We start from the raw sequence: 19,789 nt of genomic DNA, 5'->3' as shown, positions 1-19,789 counted from the left end.
AAAATCAGGAACAAGACAAGGCTGTCCACTCTCACCATATCTCTTCAACATAGTGCTTGAAGTTCTAGCAATAGCAATAAGACAACACTAAGGAGATCAAGGGGATTCAAACTGGAAAGCAAGAAGTCAAACTTTCGTTATTTGCAGATGATACGATAATGTACGTCAGTGACCCTAAAAACTCTTCCAAAGAACTTATACAGCTGATAAATATCTTCAGTGATGTGGAAGGACACAAGATCAACTAAAAAAATCAATAGCCCTCCTATACACAAAGAATAGAGAAGCAGAGAGAGAAAATTACAGAAACTTCAACTTTCATGGTAGCCACAAATAGCATAAAGTATCTTGGGGTAACTCTAACCAAAGAAGTGAAAGATCTATTTGACAAGAACTTTAAGTCTTTGAAGAAAGAAATTGAAGAGGACACCAGAAAATGGAAGGATCTCCCATGCTCTTGGATTGGTAGGATCAACTTAGTAAAAATGTCAATTCTACCAAAGGCAATCTATAGATTCAATGCAATCCCCATCAAAATCCCAACAAAATTTTTCACAGACCTTGAGAGAACAATAATTAACTTTATATGGAAAAAAACCAGGATAGCCAAAACAATCTTATACAATAAAGTTACTTCCAGAGGCATTACCATCCCTGACTTCAAACTCTATTACAGAGCTACAGTAATGAAAAGAGCTTGGTACTGGCATACAAACAGAGACATTGACCAATGGAATCGAATCAAAAACCAGGATAATAACCCACAAACCTATGAACACTTGATTTTCAACAATGAAGCTAAAAATATACAACAGAAGAAAGAAGGCATCTTCAACAATTGGTGCTGGCATAACTGGTTGTCAACCTGTAGAAAAATGAAAATAGATCCATATCTATAACCATGCACAAAACTCAAGTCCAAATGGATTAAAGACTTCAATATAAATCTGACCACACTGAACCTGATAGAAGAGAAAATGGGAAGTAGACTGCAACACATGAGCACAGGAGACCACTTCCTACATATAACCCCAGTAGCACAGACAACAAGAGCAACAGTGAGTGAATAAGTGGGACCTCCTGAAACTGAGAAGCTTCTATAAAGCAAAGAACATTTTCATTAAGACAAAAAGGCTTCCTACTGAATGGGAGAAGATCTTCACCAACCCCGCATCAGACAAAGTTCTGATCTCCAAAATATATAAAGAACTCAAGAAACTGGATGTTAAAATTCTAAATAACCCAGTTAAAAAATGGGGTACTGAACTGAAAAGAGAATTCTCAGCAGATGAAGTTCAAATGGCCAAAAGACACTTAAGGGCATGTTCAACCTCCTTAGCAATCAGGGAAATGCAAATCAAAACAACTTCAAGATACCATCTTACACCTGTCAGAATGACTAAAATCAAAAACACCAATGATGGCCTTTGCTGGAGAGGATGTGGAGTAAGGGGAACACTCATCCAATGCTGGTGGGAATGCAAACTTGTGCAACTACTGTGGAAATCAGTGTGGAGGTTCTCAGGAAATTAGGGATCAATCTACCTCAGGATCCAGCAATACCACTCTTGGGAATATACCCAAGAGATGACCAATCATACTACAAAAGTATTTGTTCAATTATGTTCATAGCAGCATTATTTGTAATAGCCAGAACCTGGAAACAACCTATATGCCCCTCAATCGAAGAATAGATAAAGAAAGTATGGAATATATACACATTAGGATACTACTCAGCGGTAAAAATAATGACAACTTGAATATTGCATGCAAATGAATGGAAATAGAAAACACTATCCTGAGTGAGATAACCCAGACCCAAAAAGATGAATATGGTATATATTCACTCATTAGTGGACTCTAATCATAAACAAAGGACATTAAGCCTATAGTTCACAAGCCTAGAGAAGTCAAATAACAAGGTGAAGCCAAAGAAAAACATATATAGATCCTCCTGGAAAGTCGAAGCAAGCAAGATCGCTGGGCAAAAGTTGGGAGCAAGGGGATGGGGTAGGGGTGGTAGTTGGGATGGGAAAGAAGAGAGGGGGAAAGAGAAGGCAGAAAGGAAAGACTGGAGAGAGCTTGGGGAATGGGAGGGTGGAGATGGAGGAAGGGCAAATATAGGTGCAGGGAAGAAGATATCTACATTAAGGGAGCCATTTTAGGGTTGGCAAGAGACTTGGCTCTAGAGGGGATCCCAGGTGTCCACAGGGATGTCCCCAGCTAAGTCCTTGGGCAACAGAGGAGAGGGTGCCTAAACTGGCCCTGCCCCACTATCACACTGATCAGTATCTCTAATATCACCATAGAATCTGTGTCCGGCGACGGATGGAGATAGAGACAGAGACCCTCGTCAGAGCAAGGGACTGAGCTCTCAAGGTCCAGTTGAAGAGCAGAAGGAGGGAGAAGATGAGCAAGGAAGTCAGGACCCCGAGGGATTGGTCCACCCACTGAGACAGTGTGCCTGTTCTAATGGGAGCTCACCAAATCCAGCTGGACCGGACTGAAGGAGCATGTGATCAAACCGGACTCTTTGAATGTGGCTGACAATGGGGACTGACTGAGAAGCCATTGAGAAAGGCACTGGGACTTGTTTCTACTGCATGTACAGCCTTTTTGGGACCCTAGTCTATTTGGATGCAAAGATTCCTAGGCCTGGATGTAGTGGGGAGGGCCTTGGACTTCCCACAGGGCAGGGTTCCCTGCCCTCTCTTAAGGAGGGAGGGTGAGGAAGGAGGGGAAGTGGGGGAGGGGAATGGGAGGAGAAGAGGAAGTGTACATTTGTACATATTTGAATGGAAAAAATTAAAAATAAATATTCCACTGAACTGGAAGCACAGGTGTCCCATCTGGCCCATTTAAATTTCTGATGTCCTTAAGAAGTTAAGAAAGGAATAATAGTGTTAGGAGGGGTGGTGGATGCAAACTACTAGGAGAAATTGATTGTTTTTGCACAACTGAGGAAGATAGACTATGTCAGGAGTGCAGAAGATCTTTTAGGGTTTCTTGGTGCTACCAAAATAATAAAGTCAATGGGAAACTACAATAGCGTAAGCCACGCAGGATGACAAAAGGCAGAGACCCTTCAGGAATGAAAGTATGGGCCATTCCTTCAGAAAGTCAAGACCCACTGAGATATTTGCTGAGCGCAAATGAAATACAGCATGAGTTGTAGAGGAAGGCAGTTATAAATACCAGTTAAGATCATATAATCAGTTCCAAAAACAAGATTTGTAATTATCCTAGGTGTTTATACCTGCCTTTAAGAATATGTTTATGCACCCACACATATATACTAAATAGATATTTGTGTTTTCTTCCCTTTACTTCTTTATCATGAAGTATAGCACTGATTGAGATAATATTGGGGATAATATGTTATATATCTATATTATTATATTTGAAAGCAAGACTAAGAATTCCTCATAGAATTTGTTAGGTGTTCTAAAATACATGATACATTTGCAGTGGAAAGTGGGTTCTACACATTAGGCAGAATTATGACTTGTTATTGTTTTCATTTTAAAATTGACATAAAAATAAACGTGTGTTGAGCTGATAAAGGGTAGGCTTGTGATGGCTAATCTTGGTTATCTATTTGACTACATCTGGAATCACCTAAATGCCAAGCAGTTGAACATGCCTATGAGGGATTTCCTTGATTATATCATTTGAGATGGGAAGAACCACCCTAAATCTGGCCACACCTTCCTGTGTCAGTCCATTTAAAAGTACATGGGAAAGGAAGCTTTTGCTTTTTGCTTTCTTATCCTCACTCTCGCCGGCTCGTTCACCTGTTCTGCTGCTGAGGCATCCCTTCAGTGGTATTAGAGCCTACTTCTTCAGGATTCCAATGCAGACTGAAGACCAGCAGCTATCCAGGAATGCGTCAGGACTTTACCAACAGACTGGGATTGCTGAGACATCTAGTCTCATAAAATAAACAACTACCATATTCTTGGCCTTTCTGTCAACAGACGGCATTGTTGGACTATGCAGACAGTTGCCTATAATCCACTCTAATATTTAACACCCTGACTAGTACGCTGTAAAAAAATAATAAATACCTTGAGAAATATATTTCTTTTTCTTATCTTTAGAGCTATAGGCAAGCACATTTACTAAAGTGAGAAACTGACTCATATCTTATAGGGCCCCCACAGTCTCCAAGGCAGTCAAAGATTTGTAAAAAGCAGGCACTTTCCTTATCTGCAGTCTTCCTCATCTATCCAATGATTATGTTAGATAAATCCTTTCTCCTGTAGAAATGGAGCAGATATAGGTACAAAACGTTTTGGCAGAACTTGTGTCATTCTGTTGTGACCAGATGTACAGAAGAAATCACAGCAGCCCTACATGAGTTCCAGTTCTCATCTTGTTTTCTGATGAATGGATGAAGGAAAAAAAATGAGTCCAGTGCAAGTAATTGGTAGCAGATTTTATTTTCTATAAATTATGAAGATTAAAGGAAATTTCTTAGGGTAACACACATATTGTTTAACTAAGGGCTGGAATGATTGATGCTTTACTATTTTTATGTTAACAGACAGCTAATTCTTAGTCTCAATTAATTCTGAAGCAAGAATCATGAATAAAAAATAAGTTGCTTTCATGAAAAAAACTAAGCAATATGGGATATGTTATCAATTTAGATAACTAAAAACATTTAAATGGGAAGGGAGGTAAGGATCAAGTCAGACACACATTCATCAAATCAATACAGAGGGTAAGAAAATCCAGTGAAATATTTTTCAATAAAAATATTAATGCTAAAAATGGATTTCTCTAGGCAAACACAGGTAGGACTAATTAAAATCAATGATTTTGGTTTATAATTTCTACATACCTGCCACTTGTACATTATGCTAATTCAATGTATCTTAAATATTCATTTGAATTGCTAAAATTTTCCTACAAAACCTAGAAAACATTTTTAAATATCTTTCTTAATCTTTTATGAGATGAACAAAAATATTCATAACTGATATGCTGCTTCAATTTTTAATCACTAATCACTCATTGGTTTTAGTAGATGGTAGCAAATAAGAGAAGCCTCCAAAATGCTGGAAATAGTAGAATTTTTTCTAAGCTTCACTAGTCCCACTTCCTTTGGTTATAAATTAGATTCTCTGGTATCCCATTGACTGATGCCTTTGCCGGATTTTGTAGAAAGCCAGACCCACAACACCGAGGACGACCACGATGGCCCCGACCACAGGAAGCACAACTGTGTAGTCAGATAAACACTCATCCACTACAAGAGAAAACAAATACAACAGAGCAGGTAAGATTGGGTGATGATGTTGTAGGAGGCTGCAGACAGGAAATAAAATAAATAGATGAATAAAAAAATATATTTTATGAATAGTGCTGGAAAATTTTTCCTCTGGTATCTATTTCACAATTCTAAATAGAAAAAGGTGAGTCATGGAATTTCTTAATTGATTAGTTGTAGACTTTACGCTATAGCAGATAAGAATTTGGAGCAATATTTTGGCAAACTAATAAGATACGATATTCTAACCCTGTGTGATGATTTGAATAAAAATAGTCCCCATAGACGCAAAGAGATTGGCACTATTAGGAGATGTGTCTGTGTGGAAGTAGGTGTGTCCTTGTCGGAGGAAGTGTGTCACTAGGGGTGGGCTTTGGATCCTATAGATCTGGATATAGAGCTCTTAGCAACCCCTCTAGTGCTCTGTCTTTCTGCATGCTACCATGCTTTCCACCTTTACAATAATGAACTAAAACTCTGTTGCATAAGTCAGTCCTGCCTCTGGCTATGGTTCCCCTTTTGCCTATAATAAACCTTCTACACCACCATACCTAGGAGCAGTCATGTCCTCCTTTTTTTATTTTTTTTTCATTCAACTAAGAGACAACTTGATACAACAAAGTGCACAACTGTTGTGACAGACCTGGGCCATGCTGTTTTGGTATAGTGTGGAAGAAGTTTGGTACTTTGTGCTATAAAAGCCATTGATATTCAGAGATTAATGGGATGTTCTGGGAACTGGAAAGAGAATAAGAAAGTAATACAGATGACAGAAGCCTGGCTCGGGAAGTTTCAGATGGAAGCAAAGAGTCTCTTGGTAACACTACATGAAAACTTGAATTAAGAATTTGTGGTTCAAACAGACTGGATTCCAAAAATCCAGTATATGCAGAGGAAACAAGTCCCAGTGTCATTGTCAATGGCTTTTCAGAAAGACTCCGGGCCAGCCACATTCAGAGAATCTGGCCACATTCAGAGAATCTGGTTGGATCATGTGCTTGTTCAGTCCCAGTCCAACTGGCCTTGGTGAACTCTCATTAGATCAGTCCCCTTGTATCAGTGGGTGATCGCATGGGAGGGGGGAGGAACTTGAACTTCCCACAGGGCAGGAAACCCTGACTGCTCTTAGGGATGGAGAGGGATGAGGAGAGGGAGTGGGGGAAATGGGAGGGTGTTGGGAGGAGGGGCGGAAATGGAAACGTTTATAATTTAATAAACTTTGAAAAAAATTTAAAAAAAAGAATTTGTGGTTCTGTGGTGCACACCTTTAATCTCAGCACTCAGGAAGCAGAGGCAGGAGGATCTCTGTGAGTTCAAGACCAGCCTGGTCAATAACAACTAGTTCCAGGGCAGGCAATAAAGTGACACAGAGAAATCCTGTCTCAAAAGAAAAAAAAAACAATTCTGTACAATAAAGGAACTTCCAGAGGCATCATCATCCCTGACTTCAAGCTCTACTATAGAGCTATAGCAATGAAAACAGCATGATATCGGTATCAAAACAGACAGGTAGACCAATGGAATCAAATCTAGGACCCTAATATTAGTCCACACCTATGAACAACTGATTTTTGACCAAGAAGCTAAAATTATACAATAGAGAAAAGAAAGCTTCTTCAACAAATAATGCTGGCATATCTGGTTGTCAGTATGTAGAAGAATAAAGATAAATCCATGTCTATCCCTATGCACAAAATTTAAGCCCAAATGGATCCAAGACCTCAACATAAATTCAGTCCCACTGAACCTCATAGAAGAGAAAGTAGAACGTATCCTGCATGCATGGGCACAGGAAAAAGATTCCTAAATATAGCATCAGCAGCACAAACACTGAGAGCAACAATTAATAAATGGGACCTCCTGAGACTGAGAAGCTTCTGTAAGGCAAAGGACATGGTCAATAAGACAAAAAAAGGCAGTCTACAGAATGGGGAAAGATTTTCATTAACTCCACATTGGACAGAGGATTGATCTCTAAAATATATAAAGAACTCAAGAAACTAGACATTAAAATAGCCAAATAATCCAATTTTAAAATGGATTTTTTTGACAGAAGCATCTCAAATGGTTGGAAGATACCAAAGGAATTGCTCAACATCCTTAGCCATCAGGAAAATGCAAATCAAAAAAAAAAACTCTGAGATACCATCTTACAGCAATCAGAATGACTAAGATCAAAAACACCATTGACAGCTTATGCTGGAGAGGATGCCAAGTAAGAGGAACACTCCTCCATTGCTGGTGGGAGGACAAACTTGTACAGCCACTTGGGAAGTCAGTGTGGCAGTTTCTCCAAAGACTGGGAATTATTCTACCTCAAGACCCAGTAATACCACTCTTTGGCACATACCCAAAGGATGCACAATCATGTCACAAGGACATTGTTCAACCATGCTCATAGCAGCATTTTTGTAATAGCCAGAACCTGGAAACAACCTAGATGCCTCTCAACCAAAGAATGGATAAAGAAAGTATGGTAAATATACACAGTGGAGTAGTACTCAGTGGTTTAAAAAAAAATGCCGGGTGTTCTGCTGGAATCTTCCCTGCCCTCACTGTCGCCCTTTTGTATCCTGTGTCCTTGCAATACCAACTGTCCCTATTTCAGTGTTGAGGAGTTCTATCCAGAGGTGAGTGTGTGCTAGCCAGGGCAGACTGTCCCGGAAGAGAGCACAGCCCACCCCCCCTCAGTTTCTGCAGCAGGGTCTTCGGTGTTCTGCTGGAATCTTCCCAGCCCCCATTGTCGCCCTTTTGTCTCCTGTGTTCTTGGAATACCAGCTGTCCCTATTTCAGTGCTGAGGAGTTCTATCCAGAGTGCTGAGGAGTTCTGTCCAGAGAGTGCTGAGGAGTCCCATCCAGAGAGGAAGAGATGGGCAGGCGCCAGTGCAAGAATTCCTCCAACAACCTGAAAGGCAACATGACATCACCAGAATCCAAGGATCATGAAACTAGAAGAATTGAACACCCTATTCCAGAAGAAATACAAGAAATCGACCTTCAGCGGAACTTTATGAAAATAATAGAGGAACTTAAACAGGAGGTGAAATTCTGCCATAAAGAAATGGAAGAGAAGTATAACAAAAAGTTTGAAAAAATGAGTAAATCTGTAAATGAAACCCTGGGAAATCAACAAAAAACAATCAAACATGTAATGGAAACAGTTCAAGATTTGAAAACTGATATGGAGGCAATGAGAAAACATAAACCGAGTGCCAGCTGGCTATGGAAAGTCTAGGTAAACAAACAGAGACTTCAGAAACAAGCATAACCAATAGAATACGAGAGATAGAAAAACGAATCTCAGACTCTGAAGACACCATAGAGAAAATAAACGCTCTGATCAAAGAAAACAGCAAATCCAACAAATTCTCATCACAAAACATTCAGGAAATGTGGGACACAATAAAAAAACCAAATCTAAGAATAATAGGGATAGAAGAGGAGAAGAATTGCTGATCAAAGGCCCAGAAAATATATTCAACAAAATTATAGAAGAAAACTTCCCCAACCTAAAGAACGATGCCCCTATGAAGGGTCAAGAAGCATACAGAACACCGAATAGACTGGATCAAAAAAAAATTCCCTTGCATATAATAATCAAAACACAAAACATTCAGATTAAAGAAAGAATATTAAGAGCTGCAAAGGAAAAAGGTCAAGTAACTTATAAAGGTACACCTATCAGACTTACACCGGACTTCTCTATGGAAACCAGGAAAGCCAGAAGGTCCTGGAAAGAGGTACTGCAGAAACTAAAAGACCATGGATGCAAGCCCAGACTACTATACCCAGCCAAGCAATCATTCACTATCAGCAGAGAAAACAAAATATTCCTGGATAAAAACAAATTAAAACAATACGTAGCCACAAACCCAGCCTTACAAAAAGTATTGGAAAGAAAATCACAACCCAAAGAATCCAACATTGCCAATACTGCCTACAATAACTCAGATATCTAGCTACCCTTCACAAGCAAAACTCAAAGAAGGGAAACAAACACACTCTACTACCCCCATCAAAAAAAAAAAAAAAGAAGAAGAAGAAAAGAAAACCGGAGTCAACAACCACTAGTCATTATTATCACTTAATATCAATGAACTCACTTCACCTATAAAAAGGCACAGACTTAGAGATTGGATACGAAAACAGGATCCAACATTCTGCTGTTTACAAGAAACACACCTCAATCACAAAGACAGACACCTACTCAGAGTAAAGGGTTGGGAAAAGGTTTTCCAAGCAAATGGACCTAAGAAACAAGCGGGCGTGGCCATTCTAATATCTAAAAAAATCGACTTCAAACTAAAATCAATCAAAAGAGATGGAGATGGTTATTTCATACGCATAACAGGAACAATTCATCAGGAGGAAGTCTCAATCCTGAATATCTATGCCTCTAATATAAAGGCACCCACTGATGTAAAAGAAGCACTTCTAGAACTCAAGGCAGTCATCAAACCACACACACTAATAGTAGGAGACTTCAACACACCTCTCTCACCAATGGACAGGTCAATCAGACAGAAACCTAACAGAGAAATAAGAGAATTATTGGAGGTATTGAATCAAATGAACTGAACAGACATCTATAGGACATTCCACCCAAATAGCAAAGAATATACCTTCTTCTCTGCAGCTCATGGAACCTTCTCGAAAATTGACCACATACTTGGTAACAAAGCAAACTTCCACAGATACAAAAAAACATTAGTAACCACCTGTGTCTTGTCAGATCAACATGGATTAAAGTTAGAATTCAACAACAATGCTACCCCCAGGAAGCCAACAAACTCATGGAAGTTGAACTACTGAATCACCCCTGGGTCAAGGAAGAAATAAAGAAAGAAATTAAAGTCATCCTTGAATTCAATGAAAATAAAGACACAACATACTCAAACCTATGGGACACTATAAAAGCAGTGCTAAGAGGAAAGTTCATAGCACTAAGTGCCCAGTTAAAGAAAACGGAGAAAGCACACATTGAAGACTTGACAGCACACCTGAAAGCTCTAGAAAAAAAAAGAAGCAGATTCACCCCGGTGGAGCAGAAGACTGGAAATAATCAGACTGAGGGCGGCTGAAATCAACAAAATAAAAACACAAAAAACAATCCAAAGAATCCGTGAAACAAAAAGCTGGTTCTTGGAGAAAATCAACAAGATTGACAATCCCCTATCCAAACTAATCAAATGGCAGAGAGAGAACATGCAAATTAATAAGATCAGAAATGAAAAGGGGTATATAACCACAGACAGAGAGGAAATTCAGAGAATCATTAGAAAGTATATATGCCACAAAGTTGGAAAATTAGAAAGTTTATATGCCACAAAGTTGGAAAATGTAAAAGAAATGAACATTTTTTTAGATAAGTATCATATACCAAAGTTGAACCAAGACCAGGTGAACAATCTGAATAGACCTGTTAGTCGTGAAGAATTAGAAGCTGTTATCAAAAATCTCCCTACCAAAAGAAGCCCAGGACCAGATGGTTTCAATGCAGAATTCTACCAGAACTTCCAGGAAGAGCTAATACCTATACACCTTAATGTATTTCACAATATAGAAACAGAAGAGTCATTGACAAACTCTTTTTATGAAGCTATAGTTACTCTGATACCAAAACCACACAAAGACACAACCAAGAAAGAGAATTACAAGTCAATCTCACTCATGAACATCGACGCGAAAATTCTCAATACTGGCAAACCGAATCGAAGAACATTAGAGAAATTATCCATTATGATCAAGTAGGTTTCATCCCAGAAATGCAACGCTGGTTCAACATATGCAAATCCATCAATGTAATCCATCATATAAATAAACTGAAAGAAAAAAATCATATGATCATTTCATTGGATGCTGAAAAAGCATTTGACAAAATTCAACACCCATTTATGATAAAGGTGTTGGGGCGATTGGGGATACAAAGATCATACATAAATATAATAAAAGCTATTTACAGCAAGCCGACAGCTAACATCAAATTGAATGGAGAGAAACTCAAAGCCATTCCACTAAAATCAGGAACACGACAAGGCTGTCCACTCTCTCCATACCTCTTCAATATAGTGCTTGAATTTCTAGCAATAGTAATAAGACAACATAAGGGGATCAAGGAGATTCTAATTGGAAAGGATGAAATTAAACTTTCGTTATTTGCAGATGATATGATAGTGTACATAAGCGACCCCAAAAACTCTACCAAAGAAGTCCTACAGCTGATAAACACCTTTAGTAATATGGCAGGATACAAAATCAAGTCCAAAAAATCGGGTGCCCTTCTATACACAAAGGATAAAGAAGCAGAGAGGGAAATCAGAGAAACATCACCTTTCATGATAGCCACAAATAGCATAAAATATCTTGGGGTAACTCTAACCAAGGAAGTGAAAGACCTATTTGACAAGAACTTTAAGTCTTTGAAGAAAGAAATTGAGGAGGATACCAGAAAATGGAAAGATCTCCCCTGCTCTTGGATTGGGACGATCAACATAGTAAAAATGGCAATTTTACCAAAAGCCATCTATAGATTCAATGCAATCCCCATCAAAATCCCATCAAACTTCTTCACAGACCTTGAGAGAACAATAATCAAGTTTATATGGCAAAACAAAAAACCAAGGATAGCCAAAACAATCTTATACAATAAAGGAACTTCTGGAAGCATTACCATCCCTGACTTCAAACTCTACTACAGAGCTACAGTATTGAAAACAGCTTGGTACTGGCATAACAACAGAGAAGTCGACCTATGGAATGGAATAGAAGACCCAGATAATAACCCACAAACCTATGAACACCTGATTTCGACAAGGGAGCTAAAGGTATACAATGGAAGAAGGAAAGCATCTTTAACAAATGGTATTGGCATAACTAGATGTCAACCTGTAGAAGAATGAAAGTAGAACCATATCTATCACCATGCACAAAACTCAAGTCCAAATGGATTAAAGACATCAACGTTAATCTGTCCACTTTGAACCTGATAGAAGAGAAAGTGGGAAGTAGTCTACAAGACATAGGTACCGGAGACCACTTCCTAAGTAGAACCCCAGTAGCACAGACAATAAGAGAATCGATGAATAAATGGGACCTCCTGAAACTGAGAAGCTTCTGTAAAGCAAAGGACACTGTCAGTAAGACAAAAAGGCTACCTTCTGACTGGGAGAAATCTTCACCAATCCCTCATCAGACAAAGGTCTGATCTCCAAAATATACAAAGAACTCAAGAAACTAGACACTAAAACTCTAATTAACCCAATTTTAAAAAAATGGGGTACTGATCTGAACAGAGAATTCACAACAGATGAACTTCAAATGGCCAAAAGACACTTAAGGTCATGCTCAACCTCCTTTGCGGCCAGGGAAATGCAAATCAAAACGACTTTGAGATACCATCTTACACCTGTCAGAATAACTAAACTCAAAAACACCAATGAGAGCCTATGCTGAAGAGGATGTGGAGTGAGGGGAACACTCATCCATTGATGGTGGGAATGCAAACTTGTGCAACCATGTGGAAATCAGTGTGGCGGTTTCTCAGGAAACTGGAAGTCAACCTCCCTCAGGACTCAGCAATTCCACTCCTGGGAATATACCCAAGAGATGCCCTAACATACTATAAAAACATTTGTTCAACTATGTTCATTGCTGCACCTGGAAACAACCTAGGTGCCCCTCAATAGAAGAATGGTTAAAGAAGGTGTGGAACATATACACATTAGAGTTTTACTCAGCGGTAAAAAGCAATGACATCTTGAATTTTACATGCAAATGGATGGAAATAGAAAACGCTTTACTGCATGAGGTAACCCAGACCCAAAAAGAGGAATATGGTATGTACTCACTCATAAGTGAATTCTAGCCTTAATTAAAGGTCTTTGAGCCTATTATTCGTGATCCTAGAGAAGCTAAATAAGAAGGTGAACCAGAAGAAAATCATATAGTTATCCTCCTGGATATTGTAAGTAGACAAGATTGCCAGGCAAACTTGGGTGCATGGGGGGTGGAGGGGTGGAAGTAAGGGGAGAGGGCTAGAGAGAAGGTAAGGGGGGATTGGGGATAGCTTGGGGGAATGGGATGGGGAGGGAGGAAGGATGGTTATGAGAGCAGGGAGGTATATATCTCAACTAAGGGAGCCATTTCAGGGTTTGCATGAGACTTGATTCTGGAGGGGTTCCCAGGCCCAAGGAGAGGTCCCCAGATTGTTCCCTGGGCAGCAGAGGAGAGGGTGCCTGAACTGGCCTTGGTCCATAACCAAACTGATGAATATTTTGCATATCACCATAGAACCTTCATCTGGCGATGGATCGAGATAGAGACAGAGACACACATTGGAACACTGGACTTAACTCCCTAGGTCCAAATGAGAAGCAGAGGGAGGGAAAACGTGAGCAAAGAAGGCAGGATCAGAGGGAACCCTCATCCGACGATGGATGGAGATAGAGACGGAGACCCACATTGGAGCACTGGACTTAGCCCTCAAGGTCCAAATGAGGAGCAGAAGGAGGGAGAACATGAAAAAGGATGTCCAGACCGCGAGGGGTGCATTCACCCACTGATACATGGGGACTGATCTAATGAGAGCTCACCAAGGCCAGCTGGACTGGGACTGAACGAGCATGTGATCAAACCGGATTCTCTGAATGTGGCTGACATGAGGGCTGACTGAGAAGCCATTGACAACGGCACTGGGTCTTGTTTCGTCTGCATGTACTGGCTTTTTGGGATCCTAGTCTGTTTGGATGCTCACCTTCCTAGACCTAGAGGGAGTGGGGAGGACCTTGAACTTCCCACAGGGCAGGAAACCCTGACTGCTCTTAGGACTGGAGAGGGAGGAGAAGAGTGAGTGGGGGGATGGGAGGGCATTGGGAGGAGGGGAGAAAGTGGAAATTTTTATAAATAAATAAATAAGTAAAAAAAATGCCGTCTTGAAATTTGCTTGCCCAGAAAACATCCTGGGTGAAGTAACCCCGACCCAGAAAAACAAATACGGTATGTGCTCACTTCTAATTGGTTATTACACATAAAACAAAGGGTAACCAGTCTATAGTTCATGACTCCAGAGAAGCAATGTAACAAGGAGAACCCCAAACGAGACATACATGGACCCCCTTGGAAAGGAAAATAGACAAATTCTCCTGAGAAAATTGGGAGCAGGTGGAGGGAGGGAGGGCAGACAGGAATGGGGAAGGTAGAAGGGAAAGGAGGAGGAGGAGAACATGAGGGAATGATAAAGTTAAGATGAGGAAAGAACAGAGAGGGAGAGCAAGGAAAGAGATAACATGTAGGAGCCATATGGGACTAAGGAGAAACCTGGCACTAGGGAAATTGCCAGAAAGTCACAAGGATGACACCAACTAAGGCCCTAAGCAATAGTGGAGAGGGTGCTAAACTGGTGTTCCCCTGTAATCAGATTAATGACTACCATACTTGTCATCATAGAACCTTTTTAGAGCAACTAATGGAAACATATGCAGAGATCCACAGCTAAGCTCTAGGCTGAGGTTCTGGAGACCAGTCAGAAATGGATTATATTTAATCAATTTCTTGGACTTAAGATGTTCCATGGGAACCCCAAAACAACCCAGGCTATTGCCAAGGCTAATGTTGGTTGTGGTTGTTTGAATAGAATGGCCCCCAATGGCTCATACATTCGAATGCTTTGTCACCAAAAAGTGGTATTACTTTAAAGGATTAGAAGGGTTAGGATGTGTGGCCTAATAGGAACAGATGTGGCCTTATTGGAGGATGTATGTCATTAGGAGTGGGCTCTGAGATTTCAAAAGCCCATGCTAGGCTCAGGTGCTCTCTCTCTCACACACACACACACTTTCTCTCTCTCTCTCTCTCTCTCTCTCTCTCTCTCTCTCTCTCTCTCTCCCCCCTCTAATTACAGTTCAGGATATACCTCTCAGCTACTTCTCTAGCACCATGCCTGCCTGCCATCATTATCTCTGCCATGATGGTAATGAACTAAGCCTCTGAAACTGTCCCAAATTAAACACTTCCTTTATAAGAGATGCTTTGGTCACAGTGTATTTTCACAACAATAAAAATAGTGACTACAACAGGGCCTCCAAAAGCTGAGATCCATAAAATCATAAAAAATGGAGTAGACAAAGCCCCAAATAGACATCTCTTGCCACCAAGTAAAACCTCCAATGCCAGGAATGTATTACCCAGAGCCTTCACCCCTAAAAGAGATGCCTCCATAAAATCCCTCCCCTCAGGACTCATGGAACTCTGCAGAAGAGGAAGCAGAAAGAATGGAAGACTCATAAGGGGTGGAGAGCACATATGAACCAAGACAGATCATTACAGCTGTACATATGAACTCATGGAGACTGAGACAACATGCACAGGGACTGCAAGGGCTTGGACCATATGGTGTCCTAGAAATGAAAGGAGGAGTGGACATACTCCCATCCTTAAGCCAGAAACCATCTCCAGTCAAAAGCCACTTGCAAATAAAACTTAACATTTTTTTCACTGGGGAAACAAACCACACTTAAGGATAGGCTTAATGTCCAGGAGTAGATGGCCAACAGAAAATGAACTCAACATCTTTGGGAGTCCTTTGCTTCATTATATAAATTAGAAATTATTTTTAACCTTACAGGTTCTTTGTGTGTATATTATGGCTTCCAGTTGCAGGTTTTAATGGGATTCTTATGTTTGTGTGTCTGTGTCTATATGTGTTTCTTGTGCTTTTTCTGTGGCTCTTTGTCTTGATTGCTTTGTTCTATTCGCATTTGTTTGATTTTGGTTTATCTTGTTGTATTGTATCATTTCATAGTACATCATAATATAGTGATTCCTTGGATGCCTATTTCTTTTTTAAAGAGAGAGGGAAAGAGTGTGGATCTGGAAGGGAAGAGTAAGGAAGAGGAACTGGGAGGATTAGAGGGGGAAGAAACCATAATCAGAATGTATTGTGTGAAAAAATCTATTTCCAACAAAATAAAAAATAATGAATCTAATACCACCCAAAATATTAATCTTTGCTTTTAGTTTCTAGAACTGTGAGAACATAAACTCCTATTTCTTAAGACATCCAGCCTGTGGCACTTTGCTATGGCATGCCTAGCAAAGCAATAACTTTAATACCTCATTCTTTAGCTTCAATGTAGTCTTATATTTTCTGCAATGGTTCTACCAGTGGCCATGCACTTTATTTTTATTTTGCTCACACTTAAGCATGTCAATCCAGAAATGGTGTGGGAGAATTGTTGATTCCTCCCACTCCTGCCCAGATCACGGAAGCAGCAGGATGTGAGCTGCACCACTGAAGAAGGTACTGAGCCTCATGGCTAACATAGATCAGAACAATGGGTTAATCAAGATGTGAGAGTTAGCCAGTAAGAAGCCTGACCTAACGGGCCAATCAGCTTTATAACTTAAAGAAATCTCTGTGTTATTTTCTTTGGGGCTAAACAGGCTGGGGGAACAGGGCAGGACAAAAACTCCGAACAAGCCGGCCCTTTCATGTTACACAGAAATTCAATTTTCTTGGATAATACGTGAGTGAATTATACTAGTTATCACCATTGTACTGAAACTCTGTCAATGAATTTCTTGAGGTTTTGGAATCTATTCTTTTTTAAATGGTCTGGGAACTAGCAATGGACTCAAGTTGTTTTGGTATGACTCACAGCTCACTTCCTTCCATCCCTATGTTTGCTCTTTCTATTTTCTATCCTTGGTTTGAAAAGGAAGACTATGAAGCAAACAACTCTTACTTATTCCAGACAGAAGGAGGCACCTACAGAATTCTGTCCACTTGTTGAAAGTTTTGTAGAGTGGGTGTATGTGTAGTGAATGAGAAGAGGGAAACAGAATTAGGAGCCTGCATCAGCTGACCCTCCACTCTGTACTGAAGAAAGTAAGCAGAACTGAGAAATAAACACACCCAAGTATTGGTATACTAGCTATTCAAATAAAACCCCTACACTTTACGGCTACTGGAAAGTTCGTTTAAGTTAACATGGAGAACAGTTTATACTGGTGGTGATAACAGAAGTCTATCAGCTGAAAGAACTTGTTGAAGATGGTAGAAATGAAGATTACAATTTTACAAAACACCTAATTGCTCTATTCTTCCTGTTAAGCACTGCCTCTTGTTCCCATCTGGTGCAGATACCACTTTCACAAATTAAAGTTTAATGTGGTTGTTCTTTAAAATAACTAGTTGCCCCATGGATCAACACCTCCCATTCTGGTCTGCAGAGCTTTAGAAGGGCCCTTGGCATTGCATCATCAACACCTCCTGTTTTAGAAGGAAATTGGTGTTTCGAGTACTCTGGGTATGTTTAGGGGCTCTTCAGGCTCTCTTGAGTCTTCCAGATGCTTCCCTCAGCCCCTCAAAAATGTGGAAAGAGCTAAGACACTTTCAGGAACAAGTGCATTTCATAAATGAGTGGTAATCATGGAACAGTTGCCAAACTGCATGAACTTCCTGCTAAAAATAATGGGCGAAAATATGGAAAATATAGAAATTTTCCTTCTTTGATCCACGCCTCACTATCAGCATTGTGTTAATCTTGTTCTCTTTGAGTACCCATGGTCCTTGCACATACGTTTTTAAAATTCCATTCCCATAGTAGCTTTTAAAAAAATGGCTGTTTCTAATTAAAAAAATGTTATGTTTACAGAATGACATTTATTTTTCCACTTGATCATCATTAAAAAATGAATTACACAATCTAGAAATAAGGACTTGGAGCTAAAGCAGTGACTAAAAGAGAATTCTTTTGGTGACAGAACAGTAGGGGTGTGAAAGTTTAGTGACAAGGGGAAGCAGGGAAAGAGTAAAGAAGCATTGCTCTCTTGCCCAGGGTCTCTTTAATTGATGATGTGGTTTTTTTTTTCCTTTGATGTTTTCTTTCTCTTATACATCTGCCTGTGAGCATTAGTAATGGTATCCAGACAGGGGGAAAGTTTTAGCCACCAGACCTTTTCTGCTTCGCAGAGGTTCTTCACAAGTAAACAAGCAAGTATCTAACTTATGTTGAAGCCGTATGATTAGTATTAGAGATTTTTCAAATTTTCATGGTCAATTTGCAAAGAAATAAATATATCCTAGACATCAGACCCTCTAAGACCAGCTTTCCACAGCTAAACTGTAGTGACGCCTACTTACATAAACCCTATGGCAATGGCACCAAGCAGAAGCTGAAATTCAAAGACTCAGAGAAAACCTTCAAAGACATAGGATCCAACACAAACAACACTTGAATTTTTTGTTTGCCTAATAAGAAGTTGTTGTTTTTTTCTAGACACATTTTTAGTTTTAAAATGGAGCCCAAAGTAAAATTCATATCAGAAGTTCACACATAGCCTCCATTCACAATGCTTAAAAAGCAATTTACAATGTTTTTTGAGTTGCTCTAACAAAATTATTTTAGGTGAAGTTTATAATCCTTCTGGTCAAATGTAGAAGTCTTAGTAACACTGTGTTCAGACATGAAAAACGGCTGATTTGAATAAGAATGGCTCCCATGGGCTCATATATTTGGAAGTTTAGTCATTGGTATGTGGCTCTCTTTGAGAAGGATTAAAAGGATTTGGAGATGTGGCCTTACTGGAGAAGATATGCCTTATTGGGGTGGGTGTGACATTGGTGGAGAAAGTACATCACTGAAGGTAGTCTTTGAGGCTTCAAAAGCCCATGGCAATTTGAAGTTCTCTCTCTTTCTCTCTCCGCTGCCTATGGATCAGGATGTAAAGCTCTCAGTTTGAGGGCCATGCCTACCTGTGTGCCACCATGCTCCACATTACAATGATAGTGAACTAACCCTCTGAAACACTCAAATGCCCTCTTTTATGAGTTGTGGTGGTCTGGTGTCTCTTCACAGCAGAAGAACAGTGACTAAGACAAGATCTTTTCTAAAAAGTGACTTGTCTTGACCTGGTCTTCATCTAAGTGCTAATCTCCACCCCTTGAAGTACCAGGCAAGCTCTATGTAGTAGTTCAAAAGCAAAGAAAAAGTCAGGTATGAACCAAACTGTCTATGAAGAAATGTTCAATGAAATGCCTTATAGTCCAGAAAAAGTACCCCCACAGAATTTATTTCTTTCTTGAATGTGGAGAAATACATCCTGTTTTATCCTCTCTGCAGGTGTGAAGAATCTATTATGAAATTTTAAAGGAAAAAAAATCTCTTAGTGAAAATGTTTAAACTGTTCTCTAAACATGCTGGAGTTATTTAGTCTTTAACAGCATTTACAAGAGGTGCACGCAGTGCCCCCCCCTTCGTGTGTGTGTGCGTGCGTGTGCGTGCATGTGTGTGTGTGTGTGTGTGTGTGTGTGTGTGTGTGTGTGTGTTTAAATAAGTGAGAATGTTTCATCAGTTAAGAGTCATCCTACTGAAGTAAGGTAATGGACATGCATTTAGTTTGGTATGTGTGTATATGTGTGTGTGCCATATCTATACCATATATGACATATATACTATATACTAACACAACTCTTAGAGCTTCACAGGGTTATTCTATTATAATAAATCATGTGCT

General features: G+C 39.7%; 1 protein-coding gene across 1 annotated transcript in view; it reads right to left on the bottom strand.

The window, feature by feature from the left end:
* Positions 1 to 4,423: 4,423 nt before the first annotated feature.
* The window catches only part of Lamp3 (lysosome associated membrane protein 3), a 28,204-nt gene continuing 12,838 nt past the window's right edge, over positions 4,424 to 19,789 (bottom strand). Inside the window, exon 6 of the mRNA XM_048445137.3 lies at positions 4,424 to 5,254. Within this exon, the coding sequence (XP_048301094.3) occupies positions 5,121 to 5,254 (134 nt within the window). The 3' untranslated portion in view covers positions 4,424 to 5,120. The remainder of the gene's footprint in view (positions 5,255 to 19,789) is intronic.

Source organism: Myodes glareolus, chromosome 2 (genome assembly GCF_982192425.1).
Source record: "Myodes glareolus chromosome 2, mMyoGla1.1, whole genome shotgun sequence".
NCBI classification, from domain to species: domain Eukaryota; kingdom Metazoa; phylum Chordata; class Mammalia; order Rodentia; family Cricetidae; genus Myodes; species Myodes glareolus.
Note: the sequence above shows the minus strand (reverse complement) of the source record. Positions and strands in the feature narration are given on the sequence as shown.